At 36.9% G+C, this 24,191-nt stretch overlaps 1 protein-coding gene across 2 annotated transcripts in view; it reads left to right on the top strand.

Moving 5' to 3' along the window:
* Window positions 1–24,191, top strand: part of ggt1b (gamma-glutamyltransferase 1b) — a 42,080-nt gene that overhangs the window by 5,679 nt on the left and 12,210 nt on the right. Inside the window, exons 2-7 of one of the 2 annotated variants that reach the window (XM_087271387.1) lie at window positions 138–314; window positions 3,916–4,046; window positions 5,544–5,633; window positions 9,425–9,617; window positions 10,039–10,199; window positions 13,809–13,958. In XM_087271387.1, coding sequence (XP_087127513.1) covers window positions 142–314; window positions 3,916–4,046; window positions 5,544–5,633; window positions 9,425–9,617; window positions 10,039–10,199; window positions 13,809–13,958 — 898 coding nt within the window. In that variant the 5' untranslated portion in view covers window positions 138–141. Of the gene's footprint in view, window positions 1–137; window positions 315–2,412; window positions 2,500–3,888; window positions 4,047–5,543; window positions 5,634–9,424; window positions 9,618–10,038; window positions 10,200–13,808; window positions 13,959–24,191 lie in introns of those variants that run through there. The other variant, XM_087271388.1, reaches the window with a different exon arrangement.

The raw sequence follows: 24,191 nt of genomic DNA, 5'->3' as shown, positions 1-24,191 counted from the left end.
TGCGTATAGGCAGTGTATATACCATCATATATGTGCATATGTGCATATAGGATTCATATCTGCGTATATATCCTCATATAGGTTCTTTCTATGTGGGCTCGTTCTCTAACTTGACATTTTTTTGTTGAATGTTGCAGGAAAATGGTGCAGAAGTCGACAGTTGCGGGTCTTGTTCTGCTGCTGCTGGCTGCTGTCGGCACATTTCTGGCCGTTTTCTTTTCAGTGCACGTTAAAAAGGCTTCGTCTGATCCAGAATCTGGCTTCTTCAAGGCAGCGGTGGCCACAGATGCTGGAACATGTTCAGAGATCGGCAGGTTTGAGCTCCGACCTCCTTTATACACTGTAAAAGTTGCTTCCCTCTTGCCTCTAGATATTCGCCTTGCATCTTTAAAAACAATGTAGGAAACAGATCTTTATTTCTAAGTTTTTAAATTGTCGTTCGTATTTTGATGTATTTTTGTTTCAGTGTAAAAACATAGGTGTGAGCACATCTATGGAGTCAATCTAGGCCCATATATATACAGTTGAAGTTTATTTCTAATTTCTTTATTTCTAAACATAATAGTTTTAATAACTCATGTCTAATTACTAGATATTTTTCAAGACAGTTCTTTGCAGCTTAAAGTTACTTAAAAGTCACTGTAAGCTGTATAGAAGTGTCTTGAAAAATATGTAGTCAAATATTATTTACTGTCATCATGACAAAGATAAAATAAATCAGTTAAACTAAATCAGGCTTAACTAGGTTAATTAGGTTACCAAGGCAGGTTAGGGTAATTAGGCAAGTTATTGTATAACTATGGTTTGTTCTGTAGGCTATTGGAAAAATATAGCTTAAAGGGGCTAATAACTTTGACCTTAAAATGGTTTTTAAAATTAAAAACTGCTTTTATCTTAGCCGAAATAAAACAAATAAGACTTTCTCCAGAAGAAAAAATATTATAGGAAATACTGCGAAAATTTCCTTGCTCTGTTAAACATCATTGGGGAAATATTTAAAAAAGAAAAAAAATCAAAGTGGGGCTAATAATTCTGACTTCAACTGTAATTGCCTTATAAAATTAAGTTTTGCAAATAAAAAATAAATTATTGTGCAAAAAAAAAAAAAGTAAAAAAATGCAAATCTCAAAAAAGCTGAAAAGTAAAATTGAGTTTTAAGAAATAAACAGAAATTTTGCAAACAAAAGTAAAGAACTGCTAATAAAAATCAAGTAGTGCAAAAAAAATATTATATATATATATATATATATATATATATATATATATATATATATATATATATATACTTTTGCAATTTAAAATAATTTTAAAATAAAAATATACATATATATACATTTTTTCCCAGTATTGCCTTTGCAAAACCTCTCAAGTCAATCCCAACGCTCATTTTGATTTGCTTTTCAGTCAACCGCGAGTTTGCGATGCTGTTTTCTTTTTGCGCTTCACATTTCTGTGCGTTTCACTCTCTGGCACTGATTTGACAAGGGGGCAGAGTCACAGGAACCGGGGCGTGTACGGCATGCCCGGGCATGCCTCCTATGAAGCGACATCAGCTGAAGTCATCGTGACTCAAAGGAAATCAGCCATGAATTGCAGTCGTAAATCTAATCGAGATTAAACACCTGAATCCTTTGTTCTTGGGGGATGTTTAAATTGTCACAGCAAAACTTGCAAATCAAAATGAGCGTTGCAATTTATTTAAGAGGTTTTGCAAAGGCTGGATAATACTGGATTTTTTTTTTTGCAAATTTATGTATATATATTTTTAAAAATGCAAATATTTATTTACTTTTTGCACTACTTTATTAGCAGTTCTTTATTTTTGTTTGCAAAATCCCTTTTTGTTTCTCACAATTCAATTTTTCCTTAGCAATTTTTTGAGACTTGCATTATTTTACTTTTTTTTGCTCAATACTTTATTTGTTGTTTGCACAACTTTATTTTATGTTGCAAGTATATATAGCCCTAGATTGACTCCTTTTCAGCCCTGGAGTTTCAAGCCTTAGACCGGCTCACCTCAGTTCACAACTGACTATATTAAAATAAAGTCATTTCTTATTCAGTTCTTAATGACACTATCACGTCTTTTTGAGGAAAACAGCTGCTTTAGAACTTTAAATGTTCAACAAGCCAAACAGTATTATATGTCTTAACATTAAAATAAAAATAAAAAGTAATAATAATTTACTCAGGGGAGGTTCAATCTCAGGTAGATGGTGTCATAATGCAAAGTGCTAACCACTAGACCACAATAGCGCTGGTATACTGTTGTGTTATGATGCTTAATCTTTTTCTCCTCTTTTTAGATTTCTGATCAAGTTATTTCAGATTTATTAGTGAATCATCAGATTTTTATTGAGCAGGTGTAATATTCATTAACATCAATTATTCAAATTCTTATATTCTCTAAAGTGCCGCTGTTTGGGATCGAATGGTAGTTCATCATTAACCTGCAGGCTGCATTTTGCTCATGGGGCTGCGAGAAAATAAATAAAAAGAGTGGAACTGTGGCAAAATAATGAATAAAAAGAGTGAGGCTATGGTCAGATGAATAAATAAATGAAAAAAGTGCGATTGCTGAGAGTGCAAGGAGCTAGGGACACCGGCCCTCACGGCCAAAAAACGCATGGGCACACTGGGAATTCTCCCGGCCCTCCTGATTAGCCAATTTGGGCCTGGATTGACTCCAATCTAGGAAACTCTTGCTAGATCAAGCCAAACACTTTAGAAAAAGTAAAAAAAAAAAAACATAATGTAAAATATATATTTATCTATATATATATATATATATATATATATATATATATATATATATATATATATATATATATATATATATATTATTTAAAAAAATTAAAATGATCTTAATAGAAAATTAATGTGCGTATGTGCATTTGTTTTATTTTTATAAATATTTACAACAAAATTTGATATAATTTAATAGTAAAACTTTAAGAAAACATTATATAAAATATATATTTATTAAAATAAATGTGTATATATTTTATTTTAATAAATTAAATTTAAAATGATCTTAATAGAAATTGAATGTGCATAGATTTTTCAGGCAGACAGAAGTCATTTAACAGCGATGACTTTATATTTATGAAAATACTTAATGAATGTATATCATTAATGATGATTTTTTATGAATATCAAAAAATCATACATTATTATTTATTTTTTTATAATTTAAATAAACTAAAGATATTAAAATAAACATGTAAATAATTGTTTTAATATATTTAGATATTTTTTAAACCCCCCCCAAAAAATTACAATATCTAATATTTTTTTCCTGTACAATAAAACATTTATTATTTATTTATTTTTATTTATTTATTTTTACCATTTTTAGTTGATATTAGCAGTCACTGATTTAGTCTGACACAATCTGCATTGGTGTATATGAAGAATTTATTTAAATATGCTATAGATAGGTGGGCGTCACAGTGACGCAGTGGGTAGCACAGCATGAAGGTCGTTGGTTTGAGCCTCAGCTGGGAAATTCTAGGAAATTCTTGCTTGATTAAGCCAAACACTATAGAAAAAGTAAAAAAAAAAAAAAACAGCACACTGCCACTTAATACCTTTAAACATACATGGTCTTCAACAGGTCACCATTTTGCATGAAATCTCACTGCCTTTAAGCTGTATAGAAGTGTCTTGAAAAATATCTAGTCAAATATTATTTACTGTAATCATGGCAAAGATAAAATTAATCAGTGATTAGAAATGAGTTATTAAAACTATTATGTTTATAAATGTCTTGAAGAAATCTTCCTTCCATTGAACAGAAATTGGGAAACAAACATACATAATTCTGACTTGAACTGTATGTTTTAGCACGACTGTTTGTGTCTGGCTGTGTTTTGTGCTGATGTTCAGGTCTCAGTTCTGTCTGTGTGTCTGCAGGGACGTCTTGAAGAAAGGAGGATCGGCTGTAGATTCTGCCATCGCTGCGCTGCTGTGTGCGGGACTGATGAATGCCCACAGCATGGGCATCGGAGGAGGCCTTTTCTTCACTATTTATGATGCCAAAACAGGTATTCAACCTGACAGGTGTATGTATGACAAATGTATGAGTATATTTTCTGTGAATAACTTGCTTCATTTTCTTTTTATTTCATTCATTCTTTCATTTTTTTTTCAGCTTTGTCCATTTATTCATCTGGGGTCGCCACAGCGTAATGAACCGCTAACTTATCCAGCATATGTTTTACACAGCGGATGCTCTTCCAGCTGCAACCCAGTACTGGGAAACATCCATACACACTCATTCACACACACATACACTACGGCCAATTTAGTTTACCCAATTCACCTATATCGCATGTGTTTTGTACTGTGGAGACACAGAATTGACAACTGACCCAGCCGGGACTCGAACCAGTGACCTTATTGCTGTGAGGCGACAGTGCTAACCACTGAGCCATCATGTCACCTATTTATTTATTCATAGATATATATATTTTATTATATTTTTTGTAACATAATATATATATATATATATATATATATATATATATATATATATATATATATATAATTTTATTATATAATTTATTTTAATTTTTAATAGTTATATTATTTTTTATTTAAATTTGTTTTATTTTTATAAATATTTACAACAAAATTTGATATAATTTAATAGTAAGACTTTTAAAAACATTATATAAAATATATATTTATTAAAATAAATGTGTATATATTTTATTTTAATAAATTAAATTTAAAATGATCTTAATAGAAAATTAATGTGCATAGACTTTTCAGGCAGAGAGAAGTCATTTAACAGTGACTATTTATATTTATGAAAATAATTAATGAATGTATATAATTAATGATGCTTTTTTATGAATGTCAAAAAATTATACATTATTTTTTATTTAATTATAATTTAATTATATAATTTAAACTAAAGATATTAAAATAAACATGTAAATAATTTTTTAGAATTTTATAATTACAATGTCTAATATCTTACCTGTACAATAAAACAGTTATTTATTTATTTGTTTTATATTTATTTATTTTATATTTATTATTTTTAGTTAGTATTAGCAGTCACTGATTTAGTCTGACACAATGTGCATTGATGGATATGAAGAATTTATTCATATATACGCGTCACAGTGACGCAGTGAGTAGCACGATCGACTCACAGCAAGAAGGTTGCTGGTTCGGGCATCAGCTGGGCCAGTTGGCATTTCTTTGTGGAGTTTGCATGTTCTCCTAGTGTTGGTGTGGGTTTCCTCCGGGTGCTCCGGTTTCCCCACAGTCCAAACATGTGCTATAGGTAAATTGGGTGAACTAAATTGGTTGTAGTGTGTGTCTGTTAATGAGTGTGCATGGATGTTTCCTAGTACTGGGTTGTGGCTTGAAGGGCATCCGCTGTATAAAACATATGCTGAAATAGTTGGCGGTTCATTCTGCGTGGCGACCCCTTGATGACTAAAGGGACTAAGCCAAAGAAAAATGAATGGAAGACATTAATTCATAATCCCTTCTATATTTTTTTATTTAATATTTTGATTTTGCAGGAAAAGCTGAAACCATCAATGCTCGTGAGACAGCCCCTGCTAACGCCACCAGAGACATGTTTGGAAATAGTACAGAGCTTTCCCAGAAAGGTATCCATTAACCACATTACTGAAACTCAGAAAAATCATTGGTGAATCAGGATTTATGCCATAAGTGGCCTCGTGATGCACTACATTGAGAGATAAGCATCACAAAGTACATTATCAACACCATTTCAGCAATCGATAACTCACAGCAGTACAGCACATATGGTTAATGTAGGATTTGTTCAAGGAAACCATAAAGCTATACATCAATGTAGCGTAAACATGGTTATGTGCCACTGATTGAGCCTTTGACAAAATAACATACCAATTGAAGGACATTACTAGCCAAAACAGGCTCATTGTGGATAAGTACCCTGGTATGCATTTACTGAGAACACAAATTAAGTAGCCAGAGGTACGTCTGGCTGTATTTCATCTTTAAAGGGTCACGAAACACCAAAACACATGTTTTGAGCTGTTGACAGTCGTATATGTGTCCCACACTGCTAAAAACACTATTAGGACACCTATATTTCACTAAAAAGTGTAAATTGGTTGTTTTTGCGTTATTTCAAGCAAATTCGTACTTCCTGTTTGAAACGAATTTTTGAAGCTGCGTCACGGTCATGACATAATAGCGTGTATTCCAGCGTGCAGACTGGGCGTCTGTGCCAGAGTGTGTCTTATTACGTCTTACAGTGTGATGCATTAATGCATGAGTAAGGCTTGGTTCAAACCAATCAGCGCGCTCTATTGTACAACTTCATTAATATTCATTAGTGTCACCGTGTTTACACGACAGAGACGCCACGTTGTGTTGGCAAAACAAGCGTGAAGTGTTGCTTTTATAGTTTGCTGCCATTAAGTTTCGTTTTCATTTTCTCTCTGTGAGAGTTCAGCTGGAGTCACGTGTGGATTACAGTGTACGCGACGCTCAACAACAATAACTTACGTGTCTAAGGAGGATTATTGTTTACCTGAGAGCTGTTCTCATCTGCAAACGCTGAAATCCGGATTCGCTTGTAACGTTAGTCTTCTCTTCATAATGACGCGGCTCTAGTTGCTGGTGATTGTCCTATCTCTACAGATTTGGTAAGTGAGCGACCAGTGCTCTTTGTTTATTCAGTTTGTTCGTATCGAATTAAGTTAACTATTGCACTGAGTGCAAACATAGCACCGCATTTTGTGACCGGAATAACACACGCGGCTTTCTGACGCTACCTGCCGTGTGCATCTAAGTTTCCGGGAAATGCAGATGTTTTTTTTCTCTCATTCGCCGTGCGGTATCAAACATTGCATGAAAAATACACGCTTAGAGCAGATCCTCGAATCAAATATCGCGTTTGTCGCGAGGGACATGAATGAATTCCCTGAATGAAAGAGCCAAACTGCAGTTAAAGTCCACCATTTAATAATTTGGCAAATAATTCGACTACAGATGTCCATGTAGGTTAAACACTATCACTTTCTACTGTGTGTGTATTTTGACTGAAACTCGCGCGTGCCCAAATAGACACTCCCACACCCTCCCACTTTAGTTCCTCCGACACTCCCCCCTAAACAGAGCTGGACATGCCCACTTTTCTGACTTTTTCCAAAGTAGAGGTGTGAAAACACCCTGCTGAAACGAGGGGGTTTCATGGCCCTTTAAAACAAACACTGCGTGGCAGTATGATGCGGCAGACGGCTTCTGTTTCTTTTTGAGTTGCCAGCTGAACGTTTACCTCCGTCTTGACGGTTTTACCGATGTTACCAGTGGTTCGCAGCATACATCAGCAGACTTGCGATGCAGAGATGAGTTGACTGCAACGAAAAGTTCAGCGAAGAATGGTTTCAGAAAGCTGACAAAAAAAAGCAAAAAATAGAATAAACATTGGTAGAGGTGTGAACCTATACTGGTCTCACAGTTCGGTTCGGTTACGATTATCATGCCTTCGATTCGGTTCAATTCGATATTTCGGTGCATCACGGTGTATTGACGATGCTTTCCATATACAGTGTTATATTTTAGAGGAGAGGCTATAACAAGCTGTCTGTATAAACACACAGAGACACAGCACCACACTGTCTCTCCTTCAAACACAAACAGACAGCACCAAATAAAAACAAACACACACACACGCACACACACTTAAGCCCTCGCAACAGGGAGAGCTCGCGAAGAGCGGAGCAGAAAAGCGAAAAAAAAGCGAAAAAAATAAGCACTTTTCCCCTTACTGAGAGCTCCTCTCAGCGCGAGCTCTCCCGGCTAAACACATATTGTGAGGGCTTAAACGGAGCAGTGCTCGTAGTGTCGAGCAAAAAGAAAGAAAGACAGCTGTGAAACATAACCAGCTTTGTCTTTTTGTAGGAAACACACTTTAGATCTTTTTAGGGTAAGAGGTTTTTGAGTTATTGCCGTCTGTAACTGAATGTGTGTCAAGAATATCGAAAACAAAACCAACTGAACCGCGCTCCTTTCTGGCGCCCTCCTGGATATACAGCGCCCTTAGCATTTGCCTATGGTGCCTATGCCACGGACCGGCCCTAAGTTGGCTGAGTGTTGTAAATACTCGCGCTCACCTCCCTCGCGACAGAGCGCATAGGAGATAAATGACGTCAGTACATAATAACCGGTTATGATCATTACTGAACCGATACCGAATTGTCCGCGTCTGCATCGCGGTGCACCAAAGAAACAATTAATTTTGACACCCCTAAACATTGGGTTTAGGGAAGGGGTTGGTTGGGAATCATGTCAGCGAATGAAATTTGAGATCTGAAAAAGCGCACACAGTGACCTCTGGTGGATTTACGTGAGATCAGCAGGCGTGGATAAGACTCGCGAGAGAAATTTGAGATCTGAAAAAGCGTACACAGTGGCCTCTGGTGGATTTACTCAAAAACAGCAGGCATGAATAAGACTCGCGAAACTTGTGATCTGAAAAAGCGTACACAGTGGCCATTGGTAGATTTACGCAAGAACAGCAGGCGTGATTGGCACTAGCGAAAGAAACTTCAGATCTGAAAAAGCGTACACAGTGACCACTGGTGGATTTATGCCAGAACAGCAGGCGTGAATAAGACTCACGAGAGAAATTTAAGATCTGAAAAAGCATACACAGTGGCCTCTGGTAGATTTTATTAAGAACAGCAGGCGTGAATGGCACTCGTGAAAGAAATTTGAGATTTGAAAAAAGTGTACACAGTGACCTCTGTTGGATTTACCCAAGAAAGGCGTGAATGGTATTTGAGAGTAAAATTTGAGATCTGAAAAAGCGTACACAGCGGCCTCTGGTGGATTCACGAAACAAAAACTGCAAAAAAAAAAAAAAAAAACATAGCTCCTTAGGCATATTTCGCGCTCTCTAGAAATTTATATAGGGTACGTATCCATAATGACCTTGAAATAATAGGCCATAATGGCAGCTAAAGATATGATTATAAATTGTGGGCACTTGCAATCCATATTCTGCAACTGTATCAGTTATTTAAAACCCTCATGTTTCTGTCAAAACTACAATTCAGCAGTGTTTACATTTATCTTGTGGATATTCCTCAGAGATTTAGTCATTGGTGATGGCGGTATAGCTCATAAGTGTCTGCTTTTTATATTTGGTGTCATTTTTTTTTTACATATTTGCTGGTGGAGGAAATCTATTCATTCACTTCTGCCATTTATAATTTGACTTTGCATTTATTTCTTGGCATTATACCTTAATTGCACTTAACTTGCAAATTAGAAGAGAAACTGTATAAAAAGCATACAAACATACTGACAATACCATGGGTTATGGGTCTATATTGCTAGCATTCTGCTCACACCCCAGGTGTGACTCAAATCAGAAGAAATGAACAATTAAAATCATCCACAGGTGGTTTGTCCATCGCTGTTCCTGGAGAGATTCGAGGATATGAAATGGCTCATAGACGGCATGGCAGACTTCCATGGAGGGAGCTGTTTTTACCCAGCATTAAACTGGCCAGAGATGGTTTCCCTGTTGGCCGCGCACTGGCCAGCGCCATCAGATCAAACCGAAATAACATACTGGAGGATAAGATGTTATGGTGAGCACATATTTACAACTAGTATATCAAGCTATCAGTTTTTCTTTAACACATTCAAAGAAGCTCAGAAAGTCTTGGTATTAGCGCCACCGGTGGCCGTTTTCTAAACTGCAGCCAGTCATTTATTTGCTTATGTTTTGGCTGGTGTGCAAGGTATGTACAAGAAACTTAAATGTCCCATGGAGTGCTTTGAACCGTGCATTTTTAAGTCAATAGTTGACATAATCAAGCACGAAACATGAATAGAGGGTGGGGCATTGTTGAGTAGCTCCTCCTTTATTAAAACAGCCTTCTGTTTTCTCACAGCTCTGCCAGTGAGAGTGGTTGAGCTCAAGCACATCAAATGAAAAGCAAATGAGAAAAAGGGGGTGGGGCATGTAAGACACTAGAGAGCATCTGATTGGTTGATTTGTTTCTTCAGCTCTGTGTTCTGCAACTCCACCGGAAACATCCTCCAGGAAAATGACACCATCACCTTTACTAAACTGGCCGACACGTATGAGGCCATCGCAGAGCAGGGGCCTGAAGCCTTTTACAGCGGAGCCCTTGCAGAGAGCCTTGTCAGGGACATCCAAGATGCAGGTTTTTTATTCACACACACACACACACACACACACACACACACACACACACACACACACACACACACACACAATCTGTAAATATATTCTATTATTTGGTATCTGGTTGACAGATGAAATCAAATGTATGGCTGCACAATGTGAAAGTTTGGATTTCCGTGGGGTATTAGAAAATGCATGAAAGAAGAAATACTGTTGTGGGAAGAATGACATTTATTTAATGCATAAATACGATTTATTTTTAAAATGTAATAGATGTAGTATTGCATGCACATACAGTGGTGTGAAAAAGTATTTGCCCCTTTTTCATTTATTTTCTTTTTGACTTAGTCCCTTTGTTAATCACAGCGGAATGAACCGCCAATCTATCCAGCATATGTTTTGCGCAGCTTCCAGCTGCAACCCATCACTGGGAAACATCCATACACTCTCGATCAAACACATACATTACAGACAATTTAGCTTACCCAATTCACCTGTACCGGATGTCTTTGGACTTGTGGGGGAAACCGGAGCACCCAGAGGAAACCCACGCGAACGCAGGGAGAACATGCAAACTCCACACTGAAATGCCAACTGGCATAGCTGTGGCTCGAACCAGCAACCTTCTTGATGTGAGGCGATAGCACTACCTACTATGCCACCTCATCACCGTATTTATGTATATAGATTATTTAATTCTATTATTTATAAGAAAAGAAAAAAAAACATAATAAATGGTTACCTTGGATTTAATTAAAAATTTAAGTTACAAACTCCATTCTAACCCCATGTGGGCCACTGTAGGCAGTTATGTGGCACTGGTGCTTCCTTCTGCCAAGACAAAATGAATGTGAGCCTGATGTGGCCCATCTGTAAAATGCGATTACAATTAATTTATGGGCCGTTTCAGGCAAAGATTTGGCACTTATGGCAAAATGTAATCTGAATGTGAGCCTAATGTGGCCTTTGCAGAAAATGGTAAATTTGGCCCAAATGACGGAGGACAAATGTGGGCCACAGTAGTCATTTAATGGTTAATTAGGTGTAAATCCAAAGTGGCTCACGTGTAGGTGCAAATGTGGCCCAGCCCATCTCAAGACAAATGTGGACCCCTTTTGACAAATATTCAGCACAGTAAGCTCTGGCTAATGTGGTTTCGCGCCTAAAGTGGGCCAGAGAAAATATGGCAAATATGGCCCAGTTACCTTTAAACATACGTGGACCACTTTTGGCGAATATTCAGCACAGTAAGCTCGGGCTAACATGGCTTTGAGCCTAAAGTGGGCCAGAGAAAATATGATAAATATGGCCTAATTATCTTAAAACATATGTGGACCACTTTTGGCAAATATTCGGCACAGGAATCTCTGACTAATGTGGCTTTGCGCCTAAATTGAGCCAGAGAAAATATGGCAAATGTGGCCCAATTATATTAAAACATACGTGGACCACTTTTGGCAAATATTCGGCAGAGTAAGCTCTGGCTAATGTGGCTTTGAGCCTAAAGTGGGCCAGAGAAAATATGGCAAATATGGCCCAGTTACCTTTAAACATACATGGACCACTTTTGGCGAATATTCAGCACAGTAAGCTCTGGCTAATGTGGCTTTAAAGCCTAAAGTGGGCCAAGAGAAAATATGGCAGATGTGGCCCAATTATGTTAAAACAAATGTGGACCACTTTTGTTAAATATTCGGCACAGTAATCTCTGACTAATGTGGCTTTGAGCCTAAAGTGGGCCAGAAAAAATATGGCAAATGTGGCCCAATTATGTTAAAACAAATGTAGACCCCTTTTGGTGAATTTTCAGCACAGTAAGCTCTGGCTAATGTGGCTTTGCACCTAAAGTTGGCCAGAGAAAATATGGCAAATGTGGTTTAGTTATCTTAAAACATATGTGGACCACTTTTGTTAAATATTCGGCACAGTAATCTCTGACTAATGTGGCTTTGCACCTAAATTGAGCCAGAGAAAATATGGCAAATGTGGCCCAATTAAATTAAAACATATGTGGACCACTTTTTTGCGAATATTCAGCACAGTAAGCTCTGGCTAATGTGGCTTTAAAGCCTAAAATGGGCCAAGAGAAAATATGGCAAATGTGGCCCAATTATGTTAAAACATATGTGGACCAATTTTTGCGAATATTTGGCATAGTAAGCTTTGGCTAATGTGGAGGTTAGCCTAAAGTGGCCCAATGAAGATATAGCAAATTTGGTCCAGTTATCCTCAAACATATGTGAAATGCTTTTGGCAAATTTTCGGCACAGTAAGCTCTGGCTAATGTGTCTGTGAGCCTATAGTGGCCCAGAGGAGATATGGCAAATATGGACAAGTATCTCTGGCTAAAGATGGTGTGAGCTCAAAGCAGCTGAGGTAATATGTGACAAGTATGGTACTGTTATCCTCAAACATATGATAGGTCTGTTTTGCTAAAGATAAAGTACAGTGATCATTTGATAATTATAGAGGTTAAACCATAGCTCTTTGACATGGCAGATATGGGTAGTAATAGCTGAATTGTAGCCCAGATCTGGCAAACAGGAGCAGACCACCCTAGAGCCATCATTCCATTCAGTTTGGGGTCTGGCTGTAAGTGTTTGGTGTAGGCCAGATCTGGGCCAGAATAAAAGCAAACTGTGGCCCAGAATAGGGTCAGTTCTTATTCGTTTGGTTGAATTTTGGCTGATATGTGGTATTGCTTTGGTGTATTTGTGGCCCAGATCTGGCAAACAGGAGCAGACCACCCTAGAGCCATCATTTCATTCAGTTTGTGGTCTGGATGTAAGTGTTTGGTGTAGGCCAGATCTGGGCCAGAATAAAAGCAAACTGTGGCCCAGAATAGGGTCAGTTCTGGTTCATTTGGTAGAATTCTGGTTGATATGTGGTATTGCTTTGGCGTATTTGTGGCCCAGATCTGACAAACAGGAACGTATCACCCTAGAGTCATCATTTCATTCAGTTAGAGGTCTGGATGTACAGGTAAGTGTTTGGTGTAGGCCAGATCTGGGCCAGAATAAAAGCAAACTGTGGCCCAGAATAGGGTCAGTTCTTATTCGTTTGGTTGAATTCTGGCTGATATGTTGTATTGCTTTGGTGTATTTGTGGCCCAGATCTGGCAATCAGGAGCGGACCACCCTAGAGCCATCATTCCATTCAGTTTGTGGTCTGGATGTAATGTTTGGTGTAGGCCAGATCTGGGCCAGAATAAAAGGAAACTGTGGCGCAGAATAGGGTCAGTTCTGGTTCATTTGGTTGAATTCTGGCTGATATGAGGTATTGCTATGGCTTAATTGTGGCCCAGATCTGGCAAACAGGAGCGGACCGCTCAAGTGCCATCATTCCATGCGGTGTGTGGGCCAGATGTAAGTGTCTGGTGTGGGCCGGATTTGAGCCACATGAATTTTCCTAACTTCGACTCCAAAACTGATTGGTTGACTAACACCTATATGATAAAACACAACAAACTCAAAGACACATCTATAATGTTCACTTCAGACATGATTGACTGCCCATAAGTGCTTTAATCTCTGCCCTTTCTAAGCTTCTGTTGTTCCTCAGGTGTTTTGGTTCATTGATTTCTAAATATTTCACATTCCTGTAATTCCTGCATCTGTGTGTGTTGCAGACGGGATCATAACTCTGGCAGACTTGAGAGATTATAGGGCTTTGCTGGATGAATATCCTCCTACTGCTTCTGTGGGTGAATTTACTATGGTGACACCAGACGCTCCGTCCAGCGGTCCAGTGCTTACACTCATGCTGAATATCCTCAGTGGTGCGTACGGTACACACTTCAACACTACACTATATCCTGCAGATGTTTATGCACACATAAGATTTGTTGTGTCTACAATAACTATTTTGTATGCTAAAGATCATGTTTTGTATGCGCAAGATTGTGTTAACTGCTAACTGTAAGATCAAGGTTTGTGTGTGCAAAATGGCTTGTTGATGCAACTATTTTGCACGCAAAAGATCATGTTTTAAACTCACAAAATGGCTTGTTGCATATATTTGAACAATTTTGCACACAAAAGATCATGTTTTGAGCGTGCAAAATGGCTTGTTGCATATATTTGAACTATTTTGCACATAAAAGATCATGTTTTGAGCGCGCAAAATGGCTTGTTGCATATATTTTAACTATTTTGCACACAAAAGATCATGTTTTGAGCGTGCAAAATGGCTTGTTGCATATATTTGAACAATTTTGCACACAAAATATCATGTTTTAAACTCACAAAATGGCTTGTTGCATATATTTGAACAATTTTGCACGCAAAAGATCATGTTTTGAGCGTGCAAAATGGCTTGTTGCATATATTTGAACAATTTTGCACACAAAAGATCATGTTTTAAACTCACAAAATGGCTTGTTGCATATATTTGAACAATTTTGCACACAAAAGATCATGTTTTGAGCGCTCAAAATGGCTTGTTGCATATATTTGAACAATTTTGCACATAAAAGATCATGTTTTGAGCGTGCAAAATGGCTTGTTGCATATATTTGAACAATTTTGCACATAAAAGATCATGTTTTGAGCGTGCAAAATGGCTTGTTGCATATATTTGAACAATTTTGCACACAAAAGATCATGTTTTGAGCGCTCAAAATGGCTTGTTGCATATATTTGAACAATTTTGCACATAAAAGATCATGTTTTGAGCGTGCAAAATGGCTTGTTGCATATATTTGAACAATTTTGCACACAAAAGATCATGTTTTGAGCGTGCAAAATGGCTTGTTGCATATATTTGAACAATTTTGCACACAAAATATCATGTTTTAAACTCACAAAATGGCTTGTTGCATATATTTGAACAATTTTGCACGCAAAAGATCATTTTTTGAGCGTGCAAAATGGCTTGTTGCATAATTGAACAATTTTGCACACAAAAGATCATGTTTTGAGCGTGCAAAATGGCTTGTTGCATATATTTGAACAATTTTGCACACAAAAGATCATGTTTTGAGCGTGCAAAATGGCTTGTTGCATATATTTGAACAATTTTGCACACAAAAGATCATGTTTTAAACTCACAAAATGGCTTGTTGCATATATTTGAACAATTTTGCACGCAAAAGATCATGTTTTGAGCGCTCAAAATGGCTTGTTGCATATATTTGAACAATTTTGCACATAAAAGATCATGTTTTGAGCGTGCAAAATGGCTTGTTGCATATATTTGAACAATTTTGCACACAAAAGATCATGTTTTGAGCGTGCAAAATGGCTTGTTGCATAATTGAACAATTTTGCACACAAAAGATCATGTTTTGAGCGTGCAAAATGGCTTGTTGCATAATTGAACAATTTTGCACATAAAAGATCATGTTTTAAGCGCGCAAAATGGCTTGTTGCATATATTTGAACAATTTTGCACACAAAAGATCATGTTTTGAGCGTGCAAAATGGCTTGTTGCATATATTTGAACAATTTTGCACGCAAAAGATCATGTTTTGAGCGTGCAAAATGGCTTGTTGCATATATTTGAACAATTTTGCACACAAAAGATCATGTTTTAAACTCACAAAATGGCTTGTTGCATATATTTGAACAATTTTGCACGCAAAAGATCATGTTTTGAGCGCTCAAAATGGCTTGTTGCATATATTTGAACAATTTTGCACATAAAAGATCATGTTTTGAGCGTGCAAAATGGCTTGTTGCATATATTTGAACAATTTTGCACACAAAAGATCATGTTTTGAGCGTGCAAAATGGCTTGTTGCATAATTGAACAATTTTGCACACAAAAGATCATGTTTTGAGCGTGCAAAATGGCTTGTTGCATAATTGAACAATTTTGCACATAAAAGATCATGTTTTGAGCGCGCAAAATGGCTTGTTGCATATATTTGAACAATTTTGCACACAAAAGATCATGTTTTGAGCGTGCAAAATGGCTTGTTGCATATATTTGAACAATTTTGCACGCAAAAGATCATGTTTTGAGCGTGCAAAATGGCTTGTTGCATATATTTGAACAATTTTGCACACAAAAGATCATGTTTTAAACTCACAAAATGGCTTGTTGCATATATTTGAACAATTTTGCACGCAAAAGATCATGTTTTGAGCGCTCAAAATGGCTTGTTGCATATATTTGAACAATTTTGCACATAAAAGATCATGTTTTGAGCGTGCAAAATGGCTTGTTGCATATATTTGAACAATTTTGCACACAAAAGATCATGTTTTAAACTCACAAAATGGCTTGTGGCATATATTTGAACAATTTTGCACGCAAAAGATCATGTTTTGAGCGTGCAAAATGGCTTGTTGCATATATTTGAACAATTTTGCACGCAAAAGATCATGTTTTGAGCGTGCAAAATGGCTTGTTGCATATATTTGAACAATTTTGCACACAAAAGATCATGTTTTGAGCGTGCAAAATGGCTTGTTGCATAATTGAACAATTTTGCACACAAAAGATCATGTTTTAAACTCACAAAATGGCTTGTTGCATAATTGAACAATTTTGCACACAAAAGATCATGTTTTGAGCGCTCAAAATGGCTTGTTGCATATATTTGAACAATTTTGCACGCAAAAGATCATGTTTTGAGCACACAAAATGGCTTGTTGATGTGCATTAAACATTTTGCACGCTAAAGATCATGTTTGGAGTGCATAAACTGATTTATTGATGTGCAATAACCATTTTGCGCACATAATATATAGTGCTCAAAATGGCTTGTTGCATGTGTGTTAACTATACTGCTCACAAAAGATCATGTTTTAAGCGCGCAAACTGGCTTGTTGTATATACATCCAGCAAATACAACTGATTCTTTCAGACTGATCTGAGAATCGGTGAGCTGTTAATACTGCGCATGCTTAATTTTTGGTTTTGTTTTGTTTTTAAATCCTTAATATATAACAAACGGTTGTGTTATTAACAAAAGCAAGTTTTTTAGAGTCATTTAACTCAAGTCCAAGTCAAGTCTCAAGTCATGACAGTCAAGTCCAAGTCTTTTTTGGATATTTGTCAAGCAAGTCTCAAGTCCTAAATTTTGTGACTTAAGTCTAAATCGAGTCAAGTCATGTGACTCGAGTCCCTCATCTCTGCCATTTTGCGTGGTCAAAACATGATCTTTTGCTCCAAAAATGTTTAATGTGTGCACTCCAAGCATGATATGTTGCATGCAGATTTGTGGTGCAATTATATCTGTAAGCAGTATTGGAAAGAGTACTGAAAAATCATACTCAAGTAAAAGTACCATTACTTGCCTAAAAATGTAGTGTAAGTAGAGTAAAAGTATCTCTTCTAAATATTACTCAAAGTAGGAGTAAAAAGTAGCTATTTCAAAAGTTCTCAAGAGTAGTGAGCAGTGAGTATTACGCTGTGAAAAGCTGATGCGTTTACATGTAATTTGTGCCTGTGTGTGTAAACGTAACAATCTGTAGTGCATCGAGTTATCGCCCAGCAGGTACACAACATCATAAGACATTAACATTAGGTTAGATCAGGGGTCGGCAACCCAAAATGTTGAAAGAGCCATACTGGACCAAAAAAACCAAAAACAAATATGTCTGGAGCCGCAAAAAATTAAAAGCCTTATATAAGCCTTATAATGAAGGCAACACATGCTGTATGTATTTATATTAGCTATATTAGCCTACTATAAAAATGATTTAGTTGGCTACAAATACATACTGAGCCTTCATGATTAAATGTTCATTTCCCTGCAGTGCATCCTGTAGAGAATGACGCGCCACGTGACTACTCTGTTGTACGATGCCGTCTCAAGTTTAACTTAATTACAATATTAATGCATTATGTTTAATGTTCGAGTTTAACTTCATTACAATATTAATGAATTATGTTTAATGTTAAAGTTTAACTTCATTACAATATTAATGCATCATGTTTTGCTTTGATGAAATTAAAGAAATGCAGTAAAGAAATCAGATTTTTGATGTTTTTTTATTTTGAGGATTCCAAAAAACAACATCAAAATGAACGTGCATAACGTGCCCCTTACTGGAATGTGCTCAACAAGGAAGGGTCAATCTCCAGGGGTGTGTGTCAAGGAAAGACAGTCTCGTTTTTTCCTTTCGCCACTCGCAAAATCTGCTCCCAAATGCAGTTTGCATATCAACAATCGCACCTTGTAAATAATCACTGTTGAGTGAGTGATCGGGATGGGCTTCTTTGAATTCTCTCAGGGAGGGAAAATGAGAGAGCGTGCCCCGCTGTACATCTTTGGCAAAGACAGCTTACGCTCCATGGCGCATCACACAGCCGCCGGATAGTTTACAACAGCCACCTGCCTATTCCGTGTGTCGCAGGCTATGACGCAAATCTTCGTTGACAGAAATGTTGAAAAGAAATATTCTACACACTTTTACAGCATTGGAAAACGTTAAGATACGTTAGGAGTTTGTCCTCCTATAGAAACCATATTAAAACAAAAATATATTTATCTTTTTCCGTTTTCAAACATTTTTTTAAAAAGCTCCAGGGAGCCACTGGGGCAGCGCTAAAGAGCCGCATGCGGCTCTAGAGCCGCGGGTTGCCGACCCCTGGGTTAGATTGTCTAGCCAGCGTCTAAGGACAACGTTAGTTGTTCAATAACAACATCAAATGACGTTGATATGTAGTTGACTTTAGGTTGTGTTGGAAAGTGACCAAAATCCAATGTCGAGCAAACATCCAACGTCATTTTGGCATCACATGCTGACACTTCCATGGTTTTCATGGAAAAACAAAATGCAACATCCCCATGACACTGGGGTACAACTTCATTCTGACGTCATCTTGTGCCTGCTGGATGTTTAAGGCCATTTCGATCATCATACAGTAAGCATCTATCATCTTTTCATCAGTCACATGCATCTTAACAGTCTCTGGGTCAATGCATGAAAAGATTTTGGACATCTTGTACATTTTTAATGCTTCCAAACAGTTTGCTGCAATTATAAAGTGCACATATTTTGAGGTAGGGTTGGATATCGTTTGGGGTTATTTCAATGCCGATGCTAAATCGATATTTTTAAAACGGTGCACTTTAAAAAATGACCGTGATTTCAACGGTAAAAAACTGTAAAAATGCTACAGTACAAATCCGTAACCTGGTTAACGGTATCATCGGTATGTTACCTTAATATATACGCCGAATAATCGTAAATTGACTTTCCCAGAATTCCCTGCATGGCACATCACTTTTTATGCATTTGGTTGACATTAATATGGATCTTTTTAGTTGTTTCCCCATCAGTTATGTACATTAGAGATTTATGTTACATCTAATGTTGATAAACAATGTTTATTTTATGACTTTAATTTTATGCGTGTTACCATACTGGTGTTTAGTAGCTGTGTGAATGACACTGAGCACTTTCTATATGCTGATACCCTTTTCTGCTTGTGGGAAAAGTTGATTGTGATGAGCATTGGCCCATTAGAGTAAGGGGAAGCTGCAGGCCCGGAGACCCAACTGCACGCTCAGACCTGCGCGCACAGACCTGCACTTCCAGGCCAGACAGTGCCCCCTGCTGTTGGGTTGGTTGAAGCAGCAGGTACGGAGACCCAACTGCACACTCAGACCAGCACTTTCTAGCAAGTAGCAACATCAAAAACGCCAGTAAGGTTATTGATTATTAAAGCGATTCCTGAAAATTATCAAGTTTTATGGCATAAATCAATGTGGTGTAAAATATTACACTAACAAAGATTTCAGTGTTTGATTTTATCAAAAATTGTGTCAAAAGAGCATTATTTTATGATATTTACAGCTTGCTCTTATTTTATCTATTATTGTACCATTCTGGGACAATTTTCTAGCAATGTTTTCTGGCAAAATAAAAAACTTTAAAGTAAAAAAGTTAAAATAAAATGCAGCCTATAATATATAGCGCAATTATTATTTGTAACATATTTTAGTGCTGTATAGGTCTACTGTACGTATTTCTGTATTATCTATCTAAGAGTGCTACCTAAGACAATAACAGTAACACAATAACAGTTTATCAATTATTTACAAGTTATGTAATGATTACAAACATGTTTTTTGGAAATCAAAATATCAATTAAATTTGCATAGAATTTACAATATGAGCTCTATTAGGTGAAATCAAAACTAATTTTTTTATTAAAAGTGGGTCTCTGCCAACACTAATACAGTGTACCAAAGACTGCAGATATTTCCAGTTTTTTTGCTCTAGAAATGAAAAATCTCCCAAATAAGAATGTAAAGCATTTATTTTATTTGATGTTATTTTCTACGTAAAAAAATAATTATTACTCCAATTATTATTTTTCACCATTTTTCCATGCATTGTTTGCAACTTGACTTGTAGGACCTTATGAAAAAGTACACAAAAATAAAGTTGGTTGTGAGAAAATTGCCTAGAGTACTATAATTGTATGTGAAGAAATTTATTGTAAATGAAGATAATATTCATTCCCTCAACTCAATACGAAACAGTGCTAAATCCTTAATGATAAAAAAACAACAACAACAAATGTTTAAAAATATTGAAGCAACTGAACAATATATATTTACAAATACAATTAATAAAAATACAAAAGAATTATTGTATTAAATCAAAAATCTAGTGCGTTTAATATTTCATACAATAATCTATTCAATCACAGCCTAATATTTAATAGTAGAAAAATAGTTTAAATTACAATTTAGAAGCAGCTGAAATCAGGTTAGTCGATCTTTTAAACAGCAGGTGGCACTGTGAAGGTCTGGAAGTGCAGGTCTAGCCGTCTGAGCGAGCAGGTCTGAGCGTGCGGTTGGGTCTCCGGGCCTGCAGCTTCATACTATTGGCCCATTATGTAACTTTCTCATCATCACCTGAATGTGGATGTGCTAACGTGTCTAACTGTGTAACAAAAGATGTGTAGATGTTGATCATTCAAAATACAGACATTTTACCTCTATAAGTTAATAAAGTACGGTAGTTTACTGTAAAAATGAAAAATTACTTTTACGGTTTGTACCGTGTTTTTAACGGTAAAGTACTGGCAACCACAGCTGCCGTTTTTTTACCGTTAATTTTACGGATTTATTTTTTACAGTGTACTGGTGCCAAAACGGTGCCTGAATCGATACTTTTTAGCCACAAAATTATCCTCACAAAATGTCAAGCTTTTCAAAAGCTTCCAATTGATGTTGAATTACAGAAGCATCATTAATCAATCTTCATTGCACTTAATAATTTCCTCATGCGCATCGCTGTCAGGCGAGGATGAAACTCTTCTCCATCGTCCATAAGCTATTAAAATCCCTCCACCCTTCACTCGGCCACTCGTCCTGCTGTCTCCCACACAACGCTAACGTGGGCTGTTTGCCACTAATTGGACACAAACCAAGCATGGAAAAAAAATCCATGCGGTCGGTGTGTGTTTGCGACCCTTTTGCTTTGGGTGTCCTCCAGCGGGGAAACTCTGAAGCCGCTTGTGGTCTGAGATTCATCAGCGCCGGACTCTGTGCCTTGCTCCTTTCTCAAACACCCACTCGGTGGCTTCACTGATCAGATATTTAGTCATTAAGTCGCTGCCAGACAGGCCACGGCTGTCGATAAACACTGTTAGCGCTCGCTTTTTTTTTTACTTCGTAATATAGCTGTGGGCAGAAGTTACGAAACTACTTCCTTGCTGAATCGCTCATTATTGTTCATTTATTTTACACAGACGTGTCTGGCATGAACGAGCTGACGAAATCAGTGGATTTTTTTGACGCTAAAGTGGGTCAGTTGACTAGAGTTAAAATAATAGCTTAAAAATTAATATAATGTTTTCAATTTATATTTTGAATAAGCTTTTATTTATTTTATATGCTTCATATTTTGATTTTGTTTCATTTTTAAAGGTGCTGTACATAAGATTTTGACTCTTCTAAAGCATAAAATTAACATAATATGTTTGCAGATATTTAAGAAATATGCTAGGTAAAGTGTAAACACGGGGAGTGACACATACAACTGAGGTAGGAACCAAAATGCAGGTTTATTCGTAGTCAGGCAAGCAATGGTCAATACCGGTGCAAGCAGGTGTGTGAGGACAATCCAGAATCATAATCGGTAACTAGCGAGAGGTCAAAAAGGCAGGCGGCAGGCAGGGAGAACAAGAATAGAAGGCTAGGTTGAAACACAGGAAAACTAGACAGGAGTAACGCGTTGTAATGTCATCTAAAGATAAACAAGACTCGGGCATGTGAGTGAGTGAGTGAGTGAGTGAGTGTGCTGCTTAAATAGTGTGTGCAATCAGTCTCTGACAATCCTCAGGTGGTGCGAGTAATCAGTCTAGATGAGGAAGCATGTGTGAGTGTGACCGGAGTGCATGTATGAAAATGTAGTCCAGAAATGGCGGATTTGTAGTCCATGGTTATTTTTAGTGAAATCCAGTAATCTTATTAAAGACGATCGCTGGTAATCGTGACATAAAGATTCTCGTTTATCTGAAAAACAATGCTGAAATCAGATATTCTGCTTTAAAAAATGTGCTTTCCGTGCCAGAATGTCTGTCATTGTTTCGGTTATTTAAGCCGTCCACTGCCAGTTTAGCCAATTATATTTCAGCACTCTGAATTGCCTTGATGGAAAAACGCGTATTTCATTCATTTAGACATAAAGGCTCTCCAAGAATGTGCCCTCCGGTGGACAGTAGCAGACTCCAAAATGAGACGCAGATTCAGGGCTCTATTTTGATGGTCCATGCGCATAACACAAAGCGCAGGGCGCAAACGCTTTCAGGGCGTGTCATAATCCATATTTGCTAATTTAAGGAAGGGAAAATCTGCTTTGCACAGTGGCGCATGGTCTAAAAGGGTGGGGTTTATTTTATTAATGAGTTATACGTGTGTTTTGAGAATAAACCAATTAGTGTCACATCTCCCATTCCCTTTAAGAGCCAGCTGTGTCGCGCCATAAGCGCATTTGCTATTAACATGACGTAAAGTAAGTTCTCTTTCGCTTTTGCTCTCGTGGATAGGGAAACCTTTACGCACAGACATTCAATTCAATTCAATTCAGCTTTATTTGTATAGCGCTTTTACAATGTAGATTGTGTCAAAGCAGCTTCAAATAAATGGTCATAGTAACTGGAACAGTGTGGTTCAGGTTTTAGTGTTTAAGTTCAGTTCAGTTCAGTTTAGCTCAGTTCAGTGTGATTTAATCATTACTGAGAGTTCAAACACTGAAGAGCAAATTCATCGATGCGTAGTTCTACCAATCCTGAACCATGCGAGGCAGTGGCGACAGCGGAGAGGGAAAAAAACTTCACCTGATGGGAGTGAAGAAAAAAAACCTTGAGGGAACCAGACTCAGTTGGGCACGACCATTTTAATTTCTCCGCTGGCCAAAAGTCTTGTGCAGAGCTTCATTCGCCGTGGTTTAGGCTGGAAGATGGCCTCAGCGAAGACTCGTCTGTCCCTGGAGCGTCGCTGACAGATATCAATTAGCCTATAAATAATTAATTTTGTTTGTTAATCGCAAAGATTTGTTTCAAAACTATTTCTAAATTCAGTTCTAATTTCCAGCAAACGAATAAATGAACAATAATAACGAAGTTTGGTCAAAATACTGAGTTATTTCCAAATACACCTGCTTTGCCCCATATGGTCTAAAACCTGACAGGTGGACAAATCTAAGCTTGTTTTTTAATAAAACAAATATAAATATGGATATAATAAATAATACTGATAATAATAATAACATTACACAAAAGCAAATTGAATGAACTGAAAAAGCTTCCCAAGATGAAGAAAGAAAGGCAGTGGGTTTTAAATTCATGTAGGCTAGAAATTAATATGTTTTGTAATATTTTAATCATTTATATTTATATCCTATATATATCCTTATTATAGATATCTTTAAGAAATTATATCTTTTTCATATGTAAAGATATTTGTGTATTGCTCTACATCTTGTGTGTAGTGTGTAAGCCAGGCGCACTTAGCGCCAGACAATAGACCGACTTTGTTCTGGTCTAAAGATCAGACTATTTACAGTTTCTCAAAATAGCAACGTGCCAAAACACGCC

This window comes from Danio rerio, chromosome 10 (genome assembly GCF_052040795.2).
Source record: "Danio rerio strain M-AB ecotype USA chromosome 10, GRCz13ab, whole genome shotgun sequence".
In the NCBI taxonomy this organism is placed as follows: Eukaryota; Metazoa; Chordata; class Actinopteri; order Cypriniformes; family Danionidae; genus Danio; species Danio rerio.
Note: the sequence above shows the minus strand (reverse complement) of the source record. Positions and strands in the feature narration are given on the sequence as shown.